The sequence below is a fragment of the Propithecus coquereli genome, unplaced genomic scaffold, assembly GCF_000956105.1.
Source record: "Propithecus coquereli isolate 6110/MARCELLA unplaced genomic scaffold, Pcoq_1.0 Scaffold43, whole genome shotgun sequence".
Classification (NCBI taxonomy): domain Eukaryota; kingdom Metazoa; phylum Chordata; class Mammalia; order Primates; family Indriidae; genus Propithecus; species Propithecus coquereli.
The window spans coordinates 726,634-749,756 of NW_012150063.1; the positions used below are offsets into that span (position 1 = coordinate 726,634).

Consider the following 23,123-nt stretch of genomic DNA (forward strand, 5'->3'; position numbering starts at 1 on the left):
CTGTTTTGAATACTCCAGGTTTTAGTTACTCTGCTACCCCTCAGCCACCCTGTCCAGCAATACAAATGGGTCTTGCCAACCCAGGGACTTTTCTAGTGAATTCTTTCATAAACATTTTATAATAGGGGTTGGCTTCTGTGAGGTAAACAATCATACCTAAATTTGTTTTTTTCAAGTCAGATTTTCAAGTTTTCTTTTGGTGGAGCCTGCTTATACTCCTTTGTGAAGTTTGTCTATCTTCAGTTTGTGTACATCAGAAAATACTTCCCAGATCTCTAATAAACTCTCTCAAAAGAATAAAACTTGGGGTGAGTTAGATCATGGAAGTATTTCAACACTAATGGCAACATGTTTCATTTGGTTGTGTTGATGTTTTTAGTGTTAATGTTGGTGAATCTAAAAAGTCTTCATAAATTAGGGCTCGATAAAAGAGGTTGGATTTAAACTATTACCTGAAAAAAAAAAAAAAAAAAGAACGGGCATGAGTTGGATAAACAGTGGCAGAAACATCGAGAACAAAGATCATTTTCCCCAACCACTCTCATCTTCGGATTCTTACTGCACCTTCCCTGCTCATTTTTCAGGCCTGGGGAAGGCCACAAACTTCTCAGGCCCAAATTCAGCCAGGTTTATTCTAAGAGCCAAAGCCAGGTAATAAGCTTAGTTCCCTGGCAACCTGCACATGAATGTTTCCAATAAAATGGATTACCAATGGCTGACAAAACCCAAGTGAAACCATACTGACTCAACAAGGGAGTTAATTTGTACCTCCTGCCACATTGAGGGATCCAACTGAGAGAATTCTCTTTGCCTGAGAAGTGATCATTCCTGGCACTCTCCCTGAAACATCATGGTAAAAACAAAATGCTCCAGTGAGGTCAAAAGTGGATGCTTCAACTTCCTATTGCCTCTGCAAAAAACGTTCCCATAACAGGAAACAGAGGATCTATTTTTCCCTCTATTGCTTTCCCAGTACAACTCAGATTGCCTAAAACACACCCCTGAACAGTGATTCCAGGGTGGCCTGGGCAACACACATCTACCAATTGCCCTGTTATTTACACCTGGGTGTCTTGGGAGTTTGGTTTGTCTTCAATACTCAGGAGCCTAATCTTCCCTGGGCATTTGGACAAAATGAAGTTTCTGGAAGCTTAATAACTGGGTTTGGATCTAGGCTCTGCCATGTTCAGCTACGTGACCTCTCTTTGGGATAAGAGTCCTACTTCACAGAGTTGGTTTGAAGACTGAGTTAATATACATAAAATGCTTGCAATTGAACCTGGAATTTAACGAGTGCATGTAAGTTTTTGCCACTATTGTTACCGGAGCCAAGGGTGACCCTGAAACAGAAAGCAATGGCTAGCCTCTCTCTCTTTGCAGGCTACACCAGCAGCCTCCAAAGATAAACCACTAGGGTGTCAGATTCATCCAAGTTGTTCTTCACTGGAACCAGTAACCTCTTCTTCCCACACTGGGGAGCCTGCCCCAATATATGACCCCCCTCAGTGAGGCAGTCAGAAGGAAGAGCTACCTCCTAGGAACATACAACCAAAGATGTGGCCGTCTCATTAACCAGTTACAGCTCTACATCTATAAACAGATTAAGAAACAAAAATGGTATAACAAAGGATTCATCTCCTAACTGGGTATAACTTCTTGTGGGAAATGGGATGCCCTCCTGATTAATCCCTTGTGAGATGACTAGACAGGTTGCAGGGTTAGGCCATACCTGTAGTTAATGACAATGTGGGCTCAGGCTGGCAGATGGGTAATGTGTATTTTCTCTTTATGAAACAAGTATGTCCAGGGGTCAGTTCTGTCAACAATGGTTTCTCAGTTCTGTTTCATGAACAGTTGGCCAACTGGCCAGAATAGGTCATCATCACAGGCAAAGAGAAACATGGGAAAGTTCTCAGTCCAGCTTGGGGTCTAACTGTATAAAGGATATTGAAACCATTAACTGGATAAGACAGTAGCTAAAATTTATTGTGCTCCCTGTGTGCTAGAAACTATGTTGCGCTTTAGTGAGACAATGACTACTGGTAGATCTACTCATGAAGGAGCATTAGTCATCAGAAGAGTGAGTTTGGAATCCTAACGTAGCCAGCCTTGTGAACAGAAAGCCTTTGATCAGGTAGAAGCATTTACTGAATCGAGCTTTGAAAAAGAACACTAAACAGAAGCACTGTTCATTCATTTTATCGTTGTCCTTTTCTCACTCATGCATTAGCAACAGATAATTCTGTAGTGACCCAATGTATGGTTCTCAATGAGTTCCATTTTCACAGATCTTTAGACTCAGGTTCTGGAGGCTTCTTATAGATCATGTAGTCTGAACTCCCCTCCCTGTGTCTTCCCTGAATCTTTCATTATGAACGAGGAAATCAATGCCCAGAGAACTGCCTCAGGGCAGGTATCAGGAGTGGCAGAAGCCAGAGCTAGAAGCAGAGTTTGACTCATGGTGCTCTCTTTGTGGTATCTCGTTCGTGTTCCCTACAAATCAATAGGGCACACATGAACACAAGTAGACAAATGGGCTGTACCCACCACCTGGCAAGATCTTCAAAGTCAGAGCATTAAGGGCCAACAGGGTTATCTAAAGTATCTAAGACCACTGGAACAAAAAGTTCAGGTTCTATGAGGAAAGCCCATTGCTTCCGCTGAGTCATTTCAACAGACTAGGTGGGAGCTTCTCTACAAAATACTCCATGTGACTTCCCCTACAGAAAACATCAGACCACTATCAAAATTCAACATGCATCTAAAAATAGACACATAAAAAAGGTAAATCCTGAAATCCAACAGATGGCGGGTGTTGGGGGGACATGGGAGGTCTGATGTCAACCATGAGGAAACTGGCTTTGTTTGGTGAAAGGGTTAGATAACTTGGACCTCTAGTTTTGGATTTCAAGATGAAACTTTTTATTTAAATTGGATCACTATGTACCCACTGAACCGTGGGCGAATGACACTTTAGACGTGTGTAGATCACTTACTGCAACTGGCAGCAATCCAAGTTCTCGTTTCTAATCAGACCAGGGCTTCACAATCAATATTTTCTAGAGCGCCTAGTGGACTACTCCGCTTTCCTCACAAGCAGGCTGGCCTCTCCAGATGCAGCCGGGAAATCCCACAGCCATGTCGACTCTTCCTTCAGAAGTTCTTCCCCATGCCTCTGGACTCTTGGGTTATTGAAATGTCCTCTTCACCGGTACCTCTGCTTTTCATTTCTCCCTCTAATCCAGGCTACGCAGAGCTGCCAGGTTGTGCTTTCCAAGTCATCACTTCCTAGAATATCTTCAAGGAATCCTCCTTACTTCCAGAATAAGTCCAAACTGCTTGCCTAGCACTGTAAGAACTCCACCACTTCGCTAGAACCCCCTCGTGAAGTTGTCTTGCTCACAGCTTCCTAGCCTTAGCCTGCTGCTCCAGCAGGACACGTCATCACACTCCCTAAATGAGGGGCCTGTTCCTGAAAACTCCTTCCTCCCCACCCCACCCCCAACATCCACCCTGCAGAGCACACTTCTTCGCCCTGTCCCACAGCGGCCCTTCTCTCCCTTAGAGGGCAAAGGTGGGGATTGCCGGTGTGAATCCCAGCAATATGACTTAACTCTGTGTGATCCTAAGAGGCTAAGCCACTCTGAATCTCATTTTCCTCATTCACCCAAAGAACTGACAACAATACCTATGTGCCATGGGACCTGTGTAAGATTTATGAAATTAGCTCTTAACCACTGTGTGCAAGGCTTGCCACACAATAGGTGCTCTATGAATAGAAGTCTCTCTTTCCTCGTTAGCACATACTGCCTTTATTCTAAGTTACTGTTTGATGTATATGGTGTCATCTCTCTCCTTAAACAAAGGGTCCCAGTCCTTGTCCTCAAAGGCACCTAAAAAGGTTCTGGCATGGAGCAGATCCCCATGATCCATGGAAGAGTGTCATACCCAGTCACACCGTCACAGGTCTCTATGCCCGTCGGCAGTGCGCCAGAAGGCTGAAACACATGCTTTTACGTATCGGCAGGCACTTCTGTGTGTGATCCAACCAAATTAAAGACGGCACTCACACAGAACGAGAGATTCTGAAATTCCATCACTACCCAAATCTCGGGAATGTGCCCACTTTAATAATGGAAGGACATTGTAATGGAAACCTCCAGGAAATGATGCCTGTACATATACATTACATTATATAGGGGTAGGCTTAGAAAAAAATCAAGACTCACTCTAAACTCTCAGTGCAAGTTGTAGTGGTTTGAAACATTTTCCCCCCGAAAGTGAAACCCTTTGTTCAAATGTTATCTCCCTTGGAATACTAACACGTGAAGCAACTGGAAGCGGGGCTGCTCTGCCGGGAGGAGGAGGAGGAGGAGTAGGCAGGTCCTCCCGCCACCGTGCACATAGGATCTGTGTGTCCACACGTGCACACACACATGCACACACTGCAGCACTGAGGCACCCCCACAAAACCTAATTTGAAAACCTACTGCTTTAGAAGAATAAACAAGTCATTTAGGAGGATGGGTAAATATGCTCCTTAGTGGTAAAAAAAAAACAAAAACAAATGCTCACTAGTCAAACATATACAGTAAGGCCTCATTTAATGTCACCAATAGGTTCTTGGAAACTTAAGTGAAATGACGAATAGGAAACCAATTTTACCACAGGCTAATTGATATGAACAAGAATTAAGTTCCTATGGCATATTTCTGGTCACAAAAACATCAAACTTCTAAAAAGTTACTTAGAACACTTCTAATAGTAAAACGGAAATAACACATCTAATATTACACATGGAAGTAAATGTGAGCTATACATTTAAGAAAGATCAATGGAAACAGATAAGAGCATTACTTACCCACTTACTCCAGTTCAGGACACCCTCCCATCACAGGACGCGCTCGCCTGCACACTCAGACTGGGATCATTTAGACATGGCGATTCATCTAACGTGCACAGCTCTGGGACGTGGGAGAAAACCAGAGTGCCCGGAGAAAACTCAGGAAGACTTGGGGAGAAAGTGCAGACTCCATAGAGATCATGGCCCCACCAGAGAATTGAATTTTTTTCCTCATCTACGTTACAACAAACCGACATTATTCAAGGACCCACTGTGTGTGTGTGTGTGTGTGTGTATAATGTTAGAGAAATTTAAATCTCGGTTTATATTACGTCAGTGTCAAATAGGCTATTTACAAGTTACACTCAAGTTTGTGTTACAGGAAGAAATACGAACAGGAGATGTTCTGCTGCAGAGGTAACCGCCATCCCGGGCAACACGGGGCCACGTGCCTGGCTTGCTGCTGGCACCGGCTCCACAGGAAGCCAAGCACTTACCAGCTGCCCGCGTCCCCCAACACAGAGCTTCTCAACAAGAGCCCTCAGATGCTGCAGAACCCTGGAAATCCCATGGTTGAAGAATGTTTGGTGACAAGGAAAATAGTTATACTCTATTACTAGGTGAAACAGTTTACCGTAGAGTATGATACCAATTTTATAGATAGATATGTACGAACAGATACGTATTTTTTAAAGACTGGAAATTTACACATCAAAATGTTAGTAGTGGTCATTTGAATTGTTCTTATTTTCTTTTTTGTCCTTTTCTGATTTTCCCAATTTTCTATAATTCACAAATATTCTTTGTGATGAAAGAAAACCAATTTTTTTTTTTTTTGAAAAGGTCAACAGTTTCTAAAGGAGAATAAGCACTGAGTTCTGGGCACTAGATAGAGGCATGTTCTCACACGTGGTGCGATAAACATGAGCCTCCCATGAGGCTTCAAGTTCACGAGAACAGGGCACACGCCTACCTCGTCCCCGCCACATCCCCGCGCTGCCCTGGCAGGGCAATAGCAGGTGCTCAGGAACCGGCGGCTGAATGGACAAGTGTGAGGGCCTCGCCCTGCCCCAGCCCGTTTTGGATAATATTTCCTGTGCCCACACCCCCTTTCTCTTCCCTTCTTACGCTTTCAGAAAACAGAAACATTTCCAGAAACAGGCTAACGGACCCCACTACTCTTGCCAGCCTAAGAGGTGTTATTTTTTTTTATTCCAATCTCACTGAGTCCAAGTAAAACAGAGTTGCCACCCTCAGACTCTTTCTCAGGTGTGACAGTAAATGGGGACTGAGGAGAGGGGATGTGGAGGTAAGAGAGTGTGGACAGGAGGGAAGAACTGGAGGCAGAAAAACAATGTGAACAACAAAGGCTGCTGGGAAACCTTGCTTCCAGTCTGGATCCTATTACTAACAAGTTACAAGTCCTCACGGGGCCTCAGTTTTCTCATCTGTAAAAAAGAGCTACCATGAATCATTAGGGAAATGCATATCACAACTGCAGTGAGCCATGAGAGTGGCTACTATTGAAAGACCAGAAAATAACAAGTGTTGGCAAGATTGTGGCGAAATCGGAACACTTGTACACTGTTGGTGGGAGTGTAAAATGGTACAGTCATGATGGAAAATATTATGGAGTTTCCTCTAAAAACTAAAAATAGAACTGCCATATGATCCAGGAATCCTACTTCTGGGTATACAGCCAAAAGAATTGAAAGCGGGATGTTGAAGAGATATTTATACACCCATGTTCACGTTCACAGCAACATTATTCATAGCAGCTAAAACGTGGGAGTCAAAGTGCCCATCCATGCATGAAGGGACAAACAAAACATGGTCTATACATACAATGGAATATTATTCAGCCTTTGAAAGGAAGGAAATTCTGGCATATGCTACAACATGTATGAATCTTGAGTATATCATGCTAACTGAAATAAGCCAGTTGCAAAAAGAAAATCATTGTATGATCCTACTGTATGATCCTACGAGGTACTTAGTCAAAATCACAGTGACGGTAGAATGGTTGCTGCCAGGGGCTGGGAGGGGGGAATGGGGAGCTACTGTTTAATGGATATGGAGTTTCGATTTTACAAGATAAAGAGTTATGGAGATGGAGGGTGGATGGATGCATAATATAAATGCATTTAATACTACTGACGCATACACTTAAAAACTGTTACGATGGTAAATTTTGAGTTATGCATATTTTATCACAATAAAAAAAATCTGAAAAGAAAAAAGGGAGTCACCATACTCACCCCACAGAGACATCATTAGGCAGATGTGAGATGATTGATAGAAGTGAAGGCATTTTTAAAGCAACTGTCCTATTTTTATACAAGTCTTCTTATATGCAAAGAGGTTACATGAGGCAGTGGCATCCAGATCCCCAGCCAGCACACATCCCCCTCTGTCCCCAGGGCACATGAGCAGTAATAAACTCTACCCCCGGGTTCCTTTCATCACAGGGATTGAATGCTCTTACGCATGAAGACCCGGGTGAAATCCTCCTGGCTCCATGAAGCCTTGCCCGAGTGCGAAAACCTGCGATCTCCCTACTCTGACTGGCTGGGCACTCCCAGCCCACCATGCACACAGCACTCCTCCTCCAGAGAATGAAGCATATCCCCCCTGCCCCAGTAGTTTGACCAAAGGCCCCACCATAAAGGTCTTGTTATGGCCTGCAAGGATTTGCACACCACAGGCGCTCACTAAAGATGTGTCACTTGGCTGATCAGAAGAAATGGCACCATTGTGCAGCCCACTCTCCAGCAAGGACTGTCTGCAGAGTAAGGAGATAGAGCTCACCAGAGGCTGCTTCTGTTGGTAACTGATTCTGCCACCACCAAGTTTGCGACCTCTGCCAGGGATCACTTTACTGAAATCTGTTACAAACTACTGAGGCCATCTCCATTTGAAGTCCCTTATTGGCAAGGAGACTGATCCCCAGGTGGCTGCCTGGCCCACAAACCAACGCGTCCTCGTGTTCAGCATGTCAGTCTACTCTCGTGAAGGGCCCACCAGATCCTGTCACAAACTCTCCAGCTCCTTCAAAGTTGCGCTGCCTAAGACAGGCAGCCTGGTCTAGCAGGAAAGAGACCCATACTTCATTCAATTGCTTTCTCAGTTCTTTTAGATTTAATCTGACATAGCCACTTCTTTCAAAAACAAATCTACCAATGGCTTATTTTCTTACTTTATTTCTTGCTTTAGTGTTTGCTGTTCTTCGGAGTTAACAGTCAAACTAAACGTTGGAGTTCCTTGAAACTATACTTTTTCTCCTCATTGTCAACATCCCTTCTCAGCGGTTCTCCCAACTGCTAACGCAGATTATTAAAACGCATTTCGAAAACGTCCCCAGTTGCTTTTTAAGGATTTTTCCATGCTGCGTTTTCCCCAGGGCAGCAGGGAGGTTGGCCAAGGGAGATTCTCTAGGAGTTCACCCTTTGTTTCCTCTGCAGCAAAACCCTCCAGGATTTGGCTTCCCAGGCCTGGCAGGAAATGCCAAAGGGTGGAGGATGGGTAGGACTGTGTGGAGATGAAAATTTTTAAAGAGGAAAAATCATGGGTGAAAATTATCCAAGACAGGTTTTGTGGGATCCTGTTGGAGAGAATGGTTTCAACGATAGGGGATCACAAATGCAAATACACAGAAATCTAAAAATCCAGGAATTTTATTTCCTGTAACTTCAAACACAAAAGCAAAAACAAACCTACCTCTTAGTGGCTATCCTGTTCCTAGCAGTCAATGCATGCATGGGAGCCTGGGAGAGGCGATTCTTGAGGTCACTTCTCCCCCTAGACCCTGACCAAGCCCATAACTTGTATAGTTTAGCAGCCCAGTGGGGAGGGCTCCCAGCATTACCTGCCCCTCTCTGCTAACCAGCAGATCAGACACAGGAATCTCTCACCTTATTTTCCAAGCACCCTGTCTTTCTCCCTCTCCTTCCTTGCTGTGGGGTTCAGCCATTATCATTTCCTTGGAAGAAGTAAGAGACAGAATGAGTTGGGTGCTCTAGCATTGGAAAAATAATAAAAATGAGATTTGGAAATAATTTTTTAGGTTTTAACTACCATCTCTTGGTTCTTACCCTCTTCTGAATGCTGTCCATGCTTCCAGGTCACTTTCTACCTCCACCAGGAAGCCTTCCTGGCTGCCTTCTGCAGAACTTTAGATGTATCACCTATGTGGATCCCTCGGAAGAGCTGCCATGCTGTAGCACATCACCTCTTGTATGTCTGTCTCCCCACTCTGAGTTCAGAGTTGGTATGTTTTTAGCTTTGTAGCCCAGAATCTAGCAGTGTTTGGCACACAGTAGATGCACAATAAAACTTGTACATTCACTGAATTAATTATAGGCCATAACTTTTTTAAGGCAAAAAACTGTATATATGAGAAAATATGTCCTTTTTCATATGAGAAAATATTAAACACTACTGACAATAACTTAGTGTCATCCATTTAAAAGTCATCTGGCAGTTTTAAATATAAAAATTTTAGTTTCTCATCCATATCGAGAGATATAATTCTTTATAGCTATGCCAGTTTCCATAAGCATAATACCTTTATAAAAGAAGAATCATGTCCAGGGTTTTTTAGTTGTAAGTGGGAGGACGTGGGATGAATGAGGTTATTCCATCTTAGCTAGAACCAGAAGTCCCTTCTCCCCTTTTCTGTACCTTATGTTTTGACAGCTAATTAAAAAGAATTTGTAGAATTCCCTCCTTGGCTCAGGTTCCTCTAGCATCCCAAAGAGAATACTGAATAGTGGGAGCGCAAGTCAAACATAATGGTTTGAACTTAACTGAAATTAAAGTTATCAGCTTAATTTATTGGCCTGTCTGCCTTTTCTCACTAGCACAGGGAAGCTGGAGCCATCATTTCACTTGCTTTCTGTCCGTCCAGATCCCGTGGAGAATGACCAGAACACATGAGCCGAGGGCAGGTAGGCTCAGCACAGAAAAGCCCAAAACACTTTTCAGCTGTAACTTGGTCTTTCAGTGGGCTGTGGTGACCAGAACTGACTATGCCATCATGACTGATGCCAGTGGGTCTGCACGATCATCACCGCTGGCTGCCATATGAGACAGGGTACCCCCACTTCACACACGTCTAAGTCCTGCCAGGCAACCTGTATGCAGGACACAGCCTGAAGCTGTGTGCCATCTACCAGGAAGTTCTCAAAAGAATGTTTCCAAAAGGACTATTTCTTCCTACATGCTGAAAAATAATGGCTCACCTGCAAATAATTAAACCTGACTTAACATCATTGCTGCTGTGTCATAATTAAACAAGAATGAAAGAACTCTTAATAGGATTGCAATCAGGTCTTTGTGTTCCTGAATCATATATTAGAATCTTAGTTGAAACCAGGTTTCAGAGGAACCATCCTTTCATTTTAGGAAAAGTGAAACTCAAGCAAGACCAAATTCTATGGCTACCAAATCCAGCTCCCATTCTCACCCAAGTCCTGTCCAAATCCTCCTTACCCTTCAAATCCTGGGGCTTCAGACCCCTTCCTCCCACTAGACCTGAAGAAACACCCTGTCCTGAGTCCTCTGGGTTTGAATATTCCCCTGCAGAGTGTAACTACTCAATGCTATTTGCTGTTGTCTGTGCTTGTGCAGTTAGTACAACCTCCCAATCCCTTATTCAGTAAACCTCTCCACTTGGGAAGCATCTTCCTTTTTGCTGATAACTCCACACCCAGCACCTACCTCAGAGTTAGGTGAGTAATAGCTACTCTTTAAAATCATGATTGATAGTCAAAGTCACATTTTTTTTAAAAAAGCTGGGGGTTTATGATTCTTCATAAGATTCCTTTCATAAGATCCTTCAGTGAGGTTGAAATATGATTCACTTAGAAAAATTAGGTGAATATACATCTGTTGTGTAAAGCAAAGTATTCTACTAAGTAGTGTAGAAGTGTAGTAGTGTAGAAGTTAGTGCAAAGTAACTGTGCTTACAATCTCTGAACTACAGAGAAAATTCCTTCTCTCCCATCCTCACCCTCCAATCATCCAGATCTCAACATCCATGTCAGTTTGATCACTATTCTGCCATAAAGAAAATCCATGGTGTCATTCAACACCATTTCGTGCTCCCAAAGCTCCCATACAATAAGGAACCTCAGCCTCATGATTCTACAATGCACAGAGGAGAACATTGCTGACATTGATGATATTCGTTCTCACTCCCTCCCTCACCCACCAAGCTGACCTTCAGCTGCAGCTTCCCAAGATCTGCATGTCCAGAGCTCCACACAACCAGACTGGGCCCCTCCTAAGATGCTGGACCTCTTGGCAATGTGTCCAAAGACAGAATGCCAGTGTGGCTCCCTTTCTGGGAAGCCACCTCTGACAGACAGATAGCTACCTGCTGGGAACAGAAGGGTAAGAGGGTTCCCCCCGAGAGGGGACACTGTGCTGGGTCAGGCATAAGAAAGTAGCAACGTGATATCAGAGCAAGGCCTCACTGGCTTGGGAGTCCCAGAGACCAGATGAGAAGCCAGGTCTGACTCTGCCAATATGGAGTTTCCATGGACAGAAGACTTACTTCTCTGAAACCCAGTTTTCTCACTGGTGGGATGGGGGCTGGGGGGAGAGCGAGACCGAGAAGAAAACGTGGCTTTGAAAAAAATCTTTCTTTGATTTTGACCGTGAGCACCTACCAGGTGTAAGGTCCTATGACGGGCACCATGGAACATAAAGACATATAGATTATGATACATTTTTCATTAATCTAGAATCATGCTCTAATGGAAAAAAGAAAGTTGATTCCAGCACTGAAACTCTCTTATCATGTTAGACTCTGTATATACACATACACTCTAAACCCATAAATGTTAGGCATTGCACAACACACATCAAAAACGCAGATAGCTAATAAGTCTTAAACTTGTTCAGAAAAAGGGATAGGTTATTATTAAATGGGGGTCTCTGAGGAAAGTTTCATAGACAAAGAAACGTAGGTGTCTTTGAAGGATAGCAGAATGATTTCCAGAATATATTTCCTATTCTCCTGAGAAATCAGAGGGATAGAAAAAATTCCATCACATCAGTGTTTCTCAGTGTGGAATAGGTGTGGGGAGGTGTGTGTGAGAGAGAGAGAGATGGGGAGCTTGGGATCAGATAAGTTGAGAACAAGTAGATTGAACACAGATAATTTTTTTCCCCATTGCAGGCCTCCTCAAGGACTCCAATAAACAAACAAATATGTGTTGAGACTCTCCAAGAGAGGTCAAAACTGCAGTGACCCCAACTATGGGCCAGAGAGTCTTTTTTTCTTATAGCTTGTCAAGAATCCAGCTTCTCAGGGTTCCAGCAAATACCCTTTGAAAAACAGTGTACCAAAGAGACTATCCACTCCCTAAAGTCAGGGCCTGGGTGTGGTTCACTTTAGCACCTGGTATGGCACATGGGAAAGATTCAGTGAAATATAATAAAATATAAACTTGCTGAACGACCAGATGAGTAGTCTCTGACTTCTAAGTGAAAGACTGGTACTCACAATGACACAGAGGCAAGATTATGCCCAGGAGCACGACATGGCCTCTCTGTGACTTCACCCCTAAGGTCTGGGCTCCAGGTGGAAACAGGTAGGAGTTTCAGGTGAGGCTGTCTTTACCTTCTCCAAAAATCAAATGCTACAAATCCATCATGGTCCTCAAAGACTAACTCCCCTTCCCAAAATGGATAATAAAAGCAAAGAACGTTGGCATTTCTTTTCTAAGAATGAGGAACAAATCAGTTATAATACTCATAGGACAGGCTCTAGGATGTAGTGACAGATTTTCTTTGTTTCTTTACTGCCACCTTCTGGTTCCTAGGCACCTACATGGCAAATTAAAAATGCCACCTCATATTTATATTTCACTATGAAATTTTAAGCATTTGCTCACATCCTTTACCTCATATGATAATACACGAATTAGAAGTGACTGGGGTAGCCTTTACTCTTTTTCATTTGACCTGAAAGTAACATAGAATTTAAATCATTTGATTAGCAATAGGAAGTTAGGAGCATAGCAAGGACTAACCATGCCTGTTGGTTTTTCCAACGAGCAAACATCGGGTTTTAGCCATTTGGCTTTGTCCAGCTGTATTTGGAAAGAGTTCTACTGCTCTCTCATCCCTTTACAAGCACAACCTTGAATGGAAAATCCCATGTCCTTAAATAAAGAAGATGATGCTGTTCAAATATAGCCTGATCTTTTCAAGGGTAAAATCCATTCCACTTTACAAAGTCTTTGAGAGCACAATGTAGAGTGTCTAAAATTGATATTTTATCTGACAGTCAAGATACTATAATGCCCTACACAATGCTGCCCCAAGATGTTCGTCAGCCAGGTGCTTCCTAAACATACCTTGGTCTGGAAGCAGCAGTAGAGTTGGGTTAGGTACGGGTGTTTCCGTGCCAGAGCCAAAATCCTCTTCTCTGTCATCGTGCAGTCCACGTCATCATCCTGAAGGATGACGTCCTTCTTTAGGACTTTCACAGCATACACTTCGTCTTTGCCCTTGAGTTCCGCCAGCATGACCTGCAATCGATCAAAATCGCCCCATCAATCTATGCATGTATAAAAGCAACAGAAGAAACACAAGTTTAATGCCAAATACTTGGAAAACTAATTTTTTTCCTTTAATTTGAAATACCATAACAGCATTAAAAAACGTTTAGGAAAACTACCCATTCTAATATAGCTACTTTAGTTTATTTATTTTTAATCTGTGGCACAGTGCCCGGGCATAGAAAAAAGAAGTTCAATGCACATCTGTCCAATGATTAGTCATACCTTCGTGTATGCCTGTCATATTTACAATGTAGTACAGCAAATAATTACTTTTAACTGAACGTTACTTTGTAAGCATTTTCTACATGCTCTCATTATGGCTGCTTATATGCAATTCAAATAAATACACTATAATTTATTTAACCATTTCCCTCAAATTAGACACCTAAGTTATATCTAATTATTAAGTATCATAAGTAAATAACATTGACTATTTTGTACATAAAATTTTTCTGTTTCTTTTGGGTTACATCCTTAAGACAGACATCCTCAGAAGTAGATAAAAGAGTTAAACATTTTGCACATTTCCTATTTTCAAAAAGGATGTGCAATACAATGTGCCACTAGCAACACAGAAATGTTTTAGTTTCATGCAATTTATCAACCTTGAGTGCTTTCACTTAAGTTTTTTTTCTACTCATTTAATAGGTGTGAAATGTTACCTCTATGCTGTTTCAACTTGCACATTTTTCTTTTTCTTTCTTTTTTTTTTTTTTTTAAAGATATGAGGTCTCACTGCATCACCCAGGCAGGAGTGCAGTGGCAGGACCTTATCTCACTGCAGCCTCGAACTCTCCAGAGCTTAAGCAATCCTCCCACCTCAGCCTACCAAGTAGCTAGGATGACAGTGGCCAGCCACTCTGCCTGGCTCTAACACTTTTTAAAAATTTGTTTTCTAGCTATTTCTTTTTGTATGAATTATTTGTGTCTAGTTATCTGCTGTGTTATTAGTTTATTGCAAATTAATACACATACAATAAAGATACCAACCCTTTATTTTCTGCAAAGATTTCTCTAAGCCTGTTTTAAGACTTTTTGTTATTTTCTATTGAAAAGAATAATTTCTCTCTCTCTTTTTTTTAATTATTATTTTTTTTGAGACAGAGTCTCATTCTCTTGCCCGGGCTAGAGTGCCGTGGCGTCAGCCTAGCTCACAGCAACCTCAAACTCCTGGGCTCAAGCGATCCTCCTGCCTCAGCCTCCCAGGTAGCTGGGACTACAAGCACGTGCCACCATGCCCGGCTAATTTTTTCCATTTTTAGTTGTTTGGCTAATTTCTTTCTATTTTTTTAGTAGAGACGGGGTCTCGCCCTTGCTCAGGCTGGTCTCAAACTCCTGAACTCAAGCAATCCTCCCTCCTTGGCCTCCCAGAGTGCTAGGATTACAGGCGTGAGCCACCGCGCCCGGCCAGAATCATTTCTCTTTATGTGCTTGAATCTGTCCTTGTTTGCCTCATGGTTTTTTCTATAGCTTTAGAGCTGGAAACATGATTGCTTTTCCAGAGAGCTAATTAACAGTTCTATTTTCTGAAAATGTTCCCGTATTTGATATTTTTGTACTCATTCACCTACAAATGTCACAAATGTCTTTTTAAATAACTCCTTAGTATTCCAATGGAAGTCGTCAAAGCTAAAAAGCAGCCACTCAGAAACTTGCTGAGGGAACTGGGGATGATGACCCTGAACACCCTTCATCACCCACATGTCACACACTCTTTAAAACTGGCTCGCACTTTGGCTGTGATTTTTCCTAAGAAACAACTTAAACCCTCCAGAGTTAAAGTGCTTATCCTGCCTACACTATATGGAAAGCTGGAAACCGAGTCTGATCGTTTCCCTTGAATCTCGCTCAAAATTAAATCAAGTCCTGTCCACATCCCAGAGTCATGCCTAGCCAGAGGACTGGGGTCTGCTTCTTATTTAGCCAGTCTCTAAGGAATGTGATTGCTTCAGCTTTTGCCGTTTAAGTAAACTTTAGTTACCTCCTGCCACAGTGATCTCAAGGTGAGATAGCGGCAGGTGAGACGGCTGGGAACCAGCTGGAATGGGCCTACAGCTGCTGCCTTCAAGAGTGCAGTACACGGAGGGCATGTGACCCCCAGGAGCCGCCTGGTCCTGGAGGACCCAGAAAGGTGACACCCAGGCACAGCTTTGAGAAGAGCCAGGGATCTCGGGTGAAATGTTAATCAGCTTCCTGCACTCTCCGCGCCTCCTTTCTTCTTTCTAAAATGAACAGGGATTTTTTTTCTTCCATCTCACCCAGCCATCAGGATGGTGGTGGCTGATCATCATCAAGGCTTTACCCAGCACACACGAAGCCACACCCCACACCACCGTGTTTGTCTCCAAGGGGAGCAGGTATGGAGAAATGGCCCCCAGGGCAGAGGACATGATCCAAGACATGTTACTCTCATTCTCTTGCCACATATGGAGGATAAACAGAACATGTATTAAGTGTCAGAAAAATCGTTAAATAATTTAACTTCCAAAGTAACGCATGCTAAGATTTGCTTTGAACCCTAAGTTCGTGGAGGGCAGAGATTCTAGAGTTCATTTTCAAAGTCTTCGAAATCAAATAGAACAGAATTTCAGATGGATCTCTGAAGGAGGGAAGAAATGCACTGATACTATCATTGATGATGGAATGCTGAATATGTTTAAAGCACTTTAAACTTTTTGAAGTGCTTTCCCATCCACTGTCTCACTTGATTCCTGTCCCCATTTGACAGATGCAAAAAAACCTTAATTCTAAAGAGGTTAAATCACTACGCTAAAGCCCCATAGCCATTAACAGTTGAGTCAGGGGTCCCTTCTGCTTGGCCTCAGGCCATTTCCACCCAACAAGGAAGGACAACATAACCAGGCTGAAAGGTTCTTCTTTAATCTTAGATCGACCAGAGGAGGCACTGCCAAGGGGCAGAGGAAACCAGCATTTCCGCCCATGTGCGCCACAGACCTTGCCGAAGCTGCCTTTGCCCAACACCTTGATGAAGTTGAACTCGTCCAGGCCCAGGCGCTTGGCCTGACTTTGCCGGACTTCCCCGTTCTCGCCAGGGCTCGCCAGCTGCCCGTCAGTGGATGACGCTGCCCGGTGCTCCTCCCCTCGGTTGTCAAATGACAAGGCCTTCCGGATGTTGTTTTCAAGTTCTTTCAGTTCTAGGCCAAGGGCGACAAGATACCGAGTTAGTGCACACCTCACGAGCCCTTCCCGTCTTAGGATTCAATACTCAGAATTTCCCCCATGAGCTCTGAACCTTCTGTCTGGTGCTTCATAGCAACAGACCCAGGGTGGCATCCCACACGCCTTCCTTTCTTTGCTCAACACACACTCGTCGGCACCTAACATACAGCAGCGCCTAGCTGTGCAAAGAGGGCGACATAGTCGCTGCCGTGTCCCCACAAGCTCCTTCAGATCACATTGGACCTGGCCGCCTTTCTGAAGCCTCCTTTGCCTGGCGGCCCCCTCCGTTCTTCTAAGCGTAGCACAGGACCCCGGGCCTTCCTGGAGCTCGGCAGAGTGAGGGGCAGCAAGGGCCTTTCAAGTTTCCTTTCAAGATTAGAACTAATCAACATCACAGTAATCACTGGTGACATAATTATTTCAACAACTGAGACTAGGAAGGCCTCACACCTTCTAAAGGTCTTTACCTGGCCTTGTTGCTGGGTTCATTCTACATACCCATCTCACGAGATTATCTAACAAAATGAGCAACGGGTTCATCACTAACCAAAGAATTGCTTCCCAGGGTGACGTGATGCAGACTTATCTCCGATGGGCAGGGAATTCCTCAGTACAATTGCACAACCGTGAGACAGTCTGGTGCCTCCTTCCAGAGCACGTGACCTGAATTACCTGCGGCTGATAGCGCCCGGTGCTCCTCTGACCTTTCCTATGTGGAGAAGCTTTACGGCTAGCTACTCATTCCCCAAGACACACACTCTGCTGTGTAGAAATGGGCGTCTTGAGCATAATCCAATTTTAAAAGATGCTTGTGAATAACGGGGATTACAGATAGGGAACATAGACTATTAAGCCTTGAGAGTGAGAATCAGGCAGCAGTGACCACATGCCCCTTGATGGAAAGAGATCTTCAGCTTCTTTTCAGAAGGACAGAGGCCCCTGAGGGCTCAACTCAAGGAATTCGGAGATCTTTCTTAGATCTGGAGTCTGGCTCCTCCGAGATGTGCCGGCGCGGTGGGGAGGGAAGAGGGGGAGGGGCAGCTTCTGCGTCCACAGCTATTCCCCACACCAATTCAGCTGCTACCTATCACTCTTAACTGAGTGTAATTTTTAATCTCACCATGGAGCTAAACATCTCAGTTATTAAATGGATTTTGGAAGGCAGAACTAAGTGGGGACTAAAGCTTGAAGAAAGTGTTTTTTTCTATGTGTTCTTGCAATGGAAGAAAGAGAAACCACGTCTGACTTCCGCCCTGTAACAACACCATGTCTTGCTAAGAGGGCTTTCCCAGCCATCTGTGCATGCATCACAGCTGGGAAACACTGGTGTCTACACTGACTGGGCTGAACGGGGTCCCCCGAGAGGCACTGCATCCTAGCAAGGCCAGACAACATCCAGGGCAGAAGCCAGGCCTAGAAACCAGGGTCTCCTCTTCTCACTTGGGGTCTCTTTACCATATGACCCCGTCTCTTTGAAGCTCCCAAAGCAGGTCTCAGCAGCAAAAAGGGAAAGAAGAAAGTGCCCACATTGGTCCGGGGTAACACCTGTAAGTGTGGAGCCCCAGAGTGCTCTCAGGTTACTTAGGAATGGGTCACATCTCTTTTGGAACGAGGTAGAGTATAAAGACACAGAAAATTAATGGGAGCAGGACAAAGAGGGACCGAGACCAATTATTTTGTGGCCACAGGACGGGCACATGGCCTCTGAAGCTATTTTGTTTACTTCTGGATAAGAAGGGGACTGGGTCACAATGGTGACCTCCAGGGAGGGTTTTGATGGCAGGAATTCTGAAAGTGGGTCCCTGAGCCAGGTGGGCACAGTCTCACCCTTACCACTGACTTAGCTCACAACCTTGGGACAAATCTCTTCAACCCTCACCCCTTCCACTTCCCAGCCGGTAGCCTGGGGACAGCGTGGCGCACCAGCACAGAGCGGTGTCAGCAGCAAGTGAGGATAACGAATACAGAAGGGGCTGCAGAAACCAAGGCACTATGGTTATACAGTGGTGATTATTCCTGCTCTGCAGATGCACACAGCCCTTCCCAGTGACGCTGGGTACCGGTCACCAGAGTAAAAGGTTTTAAATGCGTAAGTCCTCCCCAGCCTCAGCGTTCTTAGATGTGTGCAGAGTTATTACCATGCAGAACTTATTGCTACTTTAAGCATGTTCCAACAGAAGAAGAAACCTTGAGCTGTGGAGGGGAGTTAGGCCTAGAGCCGGCCTCCTCCCTCCTTCTCTCAACCTCTTTTCCAGCTTCATCTTTCTAGCCCCACCCAACCAAAGGCCAGGACAGGCGACATCCTCCCCCACCCGTCCCTGAACTCAACCTGATCTCAGGTTTGGGGTATGACAATGGGAGGGATTGTCACATTCAACTCCCGTGAGCCGGCTGACAGGTCTAGGGCCAGACACTGAGCAGACAGCAAAGAAAAGAAGTTGGACCCCTCTCTGTCCCCTATACCTAGAACCAGGGAAACAGGCCAGGGAAAATAACAAACTATAACATCACATACTCTTTCTCTTACCCTGTCCTGGAAGGAATTTAGGGCAGGCATGGCCATTTAGTGCCCAGCCCTCAAGAAAGCCTTGCAGAGTGAAAGAACAACCATTAAGTCAACAGGGAAAGGGTGTCTGAAGACCTTTCAAGGCGTCTAGCTGTGTCCGCTAACAAGGTCATGCCTGGTGAAGAGGCCTAAGTGCCTAGGTCTTTCCGGCGACAGAGCTCAGAGATAAGGACGCAAATCTGAGGGTCTCACCCTGGTCACAAGGGGAGGTGGGTGCTGACTTGGACCGATCTTCCTCAGACGGCGAGCTTCCAGAAGCAGGCTGCGGGGACTCAGCACCAGCAATGAGCTAGAGAGGAGAGAAGGAACGAAAGCCATCAGAAGAGAGAGCTCAAGACGCTACAATAAGAGCTGTGAGGGTCCCTGGTGCACAGGGGCTTGCTGGATTGATATTCTGAAAGCACAGACTCCAGGCTTCAATTGCCAATTAAAGGGAAGAAAAACAAGAGAATCTATTTGTTCAATTTTTATTCTATCCAAATACAGTTGACCTTTCAAAGCAAAGCTCAGCCTTACCTCTTCCATAAAGCCTCCCTCTGCCGATCGAAATGATGCTATTATCTCATCCAAAGCAACGTGACACACTGTCTCTAACACCTGTTTGGTACTTATTATCTTCTTCAGCTTTATGTAGTTAATATCTTTATGTGTACGTTGTCGGGGGATCTCTCCTCGACTATAAGTTCTCTGAAGACAAGACTACCTAGTACTTTTATCACCCCTAGTGACTTGCATAATAGATGCTCAGTAAGTATTTTCAGACGTACCGATAATTGTTGGCAAATTTTAATAAAAACACCCTCAGTGAAATTTTTTTCTTGGCAGAGATGCTGGCACGGCCACTTAAGTTGCCATTAAAGTCAGCAGTTTGGACTAAGTTACACGACAAACACGTCTGGTCCCCTCCACTCTTTTTCCACCCACTGTGAGCATCTGTCCTCTCTGGATGATGGGCTCTTACAAGGGGGCAACACAAGGGAACCAAAACCCCAGGAAGGCTTTGCAGTTTCCGGCCAAGGGCATCTTCCCCCATCCTGTTACACTAACTGGAGCTGTTGATGTGGCTTTTTCCAGCTTTTGCATCAGGAGCATCACAGCCATGAAAACGCAGGCTTTCGCTGGCAGAGAGGGCAGGTACTAAGTTTTCTTTTCAATGTTTTAGGACAAAGACCCTATCTTTACTTCTAGCCAGAAAAAATAAAAAAGAACCATATCTCCTGAAAAGTACTTTCTACATCTCATAAACGTGTCTAACGTTGTCATCAGCATTTGTGCGACTTGCCTCTCCAGAGGGGCCGTGGCGTTCTTGGGGAATGACATCCCCGCTTGCAATGCTGGCACCTTGGGTCAGCAACCGAAGTCCTATTTCCACCAATGGGATTTACAGGGCCAAGAAGAGCCACCAAAACTACAAAATCTCAGTTAACCAGGGAGAAGAGAATTTTTTCTGAAACCTTTGTGAAACAGCTTTGTTTACTGAGAACATAGCAAAGGAGGAGAAGTTTAAGAAAATGAAAACAATCCATCCCTTCCCATGTAAGAGAAAAGGCTCTTCTGGGCGGCGCCATGGAAAAGACAGGGGCAGGTTCTAAAATGAGCAGATAACTAGGAAACTCAGGGCCCTTTAGAAGGTATTTCCAGGCAAAATTTAGGGAGAACATTTAGGAGTCAAGACTGTTGAGGCACCTAGAGTCAGACTTGCTTTTGTAGCAGAGAGCCCGGGGTGTTTGACAGTGAGCGGCGAGGGCCGCTCCCACCACACCCTTGCACCAGCATCTCTTGCCAGTGAACATGTTTCTGATTTTCTCATAACTTACTTTTCAAAGACCTCTTCAATTTTCTAGGCGAGAAGCCAAGGCTAAAGAAGAGCCCGTAAACAAAGTGCTACAGATGCCTTCAGCTCTATTTACATCTGTGGGCCCCCGCTTGACAAAGTAACATTTAAGCAAATGGATCTCTTCCTACTAATATTCAGAATGTCACACAGATCAGTCTCCGAAGAAAGGCCCAGATGTTTCATGTCATGGAACATTAACAATATTCCTCAGGCAGCTCCGTGCCGGTGCTATCACGAATCTCCTTGGCTTTCTCCCTAGAAAAGAATGTGGTTCCAACTCTTCCTCCATTTATCCTCATTATAATAATACCAGGGGCAAAGTTCAGGCACTGACATTGCTTTCCGTGCCAGTTCTGGAGGCAGATAAGTCTTTTTTTTGGTCTAGAGTTAACCTTTTTCTAGAAGGAATTCCAAAATCCTCATCTCAAAGCTTATGTTTCTCTGGCAAACGTAACCCTTGAGGCCTACCTTGTTTTCACCCTACTTTTGGAGCTGAAGGAGACTTCAATGTTACCTGCCTGGCCTCTTTTCTTTTTAATTTAAGCACATACTGTTTTGAGTAAAATACCTCAAACCCAGGAATCTTAAAACCTCACTTCAGAGCACTCTCAGGAAGCCAACACAGAGATACTAGACCAGAAGTGCTCCAGAAACGCTAGCAAACAGCCAGTTACCTTTTTCCTCCTCTGGCCGCTGTTTGTGATTTTGTCTGGCGTGACACCCAGGTCAGCCAGCACTTTGGCGATTCCTCTGGCATCCACACCACAGTTGGGGGCCACATTGGTCTCACATCGGCGGTGGACGTTCATTTTGCACACTGTTAGGAGACATGGAGAAGAGACATACAAATGTTCATGGCCTAAAACTACCTTTTTATCTGATTGTATGAGATGTTCATGAAGTGCTACATGTTCATTTGAGATTGAATTTGGAAAATGCAAAAAAAAAAAAAAAAAAAAAAAAAAAAAAAAAAAGCAAAAAAAAAATGAAATATTGCCCATCATCCCATCACACAGAACTAAAATCATCTATCAAATCATCTTGTAGAGACAACCACTGTTTCTAGTTATTTCCTTTCAGCCATTCTTGCTACAGATATTAAATTATAGATAAATAAATATCACATTTATATTTCCTTCCAGGGAGAACAAAGACTCTAGGAAAACTTAATTCCTTTCTCTGAAACAAAATTATTTTGAATTCTGGACCCAAATGGGTTGTATGTATACAGTCTACTCCGTTACTGTGCTAAACGTTGGAATATTCCTGAGAGAGGAATGCCCACAGCTGAACTTCTAAAGCTCCTTTCAGATCTACAGCCTGAATTCAATGAACACTTTTGTTTTTCCCACATCGCTTAGTTGTCCCTGGGGTAGGACATCAAAGGTGAAAACATAAACTTCTCACTTCCAGTCAGCATGTAAGGAGCTCAGAAGTCACCACTCCATTCTAACAAGTAAAAAACTGAACAAATTATAAAATCAACAACTCTTCTAAGAAATATCCGTGAAGCAAACTGCTGCCCCCAAATTGGACAGCCCACCAGGCAAATACAGAGAATCACAACTTACTGAAGGAGAAACCCCTATAGGAGCAGCGCCAGGGTAGAAGCACTTCAACTGTAACTGATGAACTGCTGGGGGCTCAGTGCAGACAAGTCAGAGTCAAAAGCTCTAGAGGAGCCCCAGGTATGGGGGGACCCCACGCTTTCATGCATTCTACCCCCAGGAGTTCAACCAGATTCTGGCAGTAAACATGAGAAAAATCCCCTCATGTTTTCAGCAAGGGGAAGGAGAAAAAGAACCATTTTTGAAATAGGCCAGAGCATTCTGCTCTTCTTAAGGCTTTCCCTTAGGAGAAGCTATTTTACCAGAGCTTAAACTATTGGAGTTTTATCAGCTCTAACTCCAAGCCCACTCTAGCCACCCTGTCCCACCTAAGGGAAGACTAAGAAGTACTTTCGAAGTTCACAGTTCAGAGGCATAGGCTCACTAAAGACCTAATCACAGGACTGTAGACTGCTTTCCCTCCTTGCACACCTTACCACCACATTACTGAAGGCCTATTTACTGCACTTCCTTTTATCTAGGACATAATTAATGTCTGGCTAACAAGAAAAAACTG

General features: G+C 44.1%; 1 protein-coding gene across 1 annotated transcript in view; it reads right to left on the reverse strand.

Annotated features, from left to right (window-relative positions):
• PRKCE (protein kinase C, epsilon) overlaps nucleotides 1–23,123 on the reverse strand; it is a 485,500-nt gene that overhangs the window by 137,988 nt on the left and 324,389 nt on the right. Inside the window, exons 7-10 of the mRNA XM_012653873.1 lie at nucleotides 21,674–21,816; nucleotides 19,355–19,451; nucleotides 16,372–16,571; nucleotides 13,210–13,383 (exon numbers count right to left, since the gene is read on the reverse strand). Of these exons, the coding sequence (XP_012509327.1) occupies nucleotides 13,210–13,383; nucleotides 16,372–16,571; nucleotides 19,355–19,451; nucleotides 21,674–21,816 (614 nt within the window). The remainder of the gene's footprint in view (nucleotides 1–13,209; nucleotides 13,384–16,371; nucleotides 16,572–19,354; nucleotides 19,452–21,673; nucleotides 21,817–23,123) is intronic.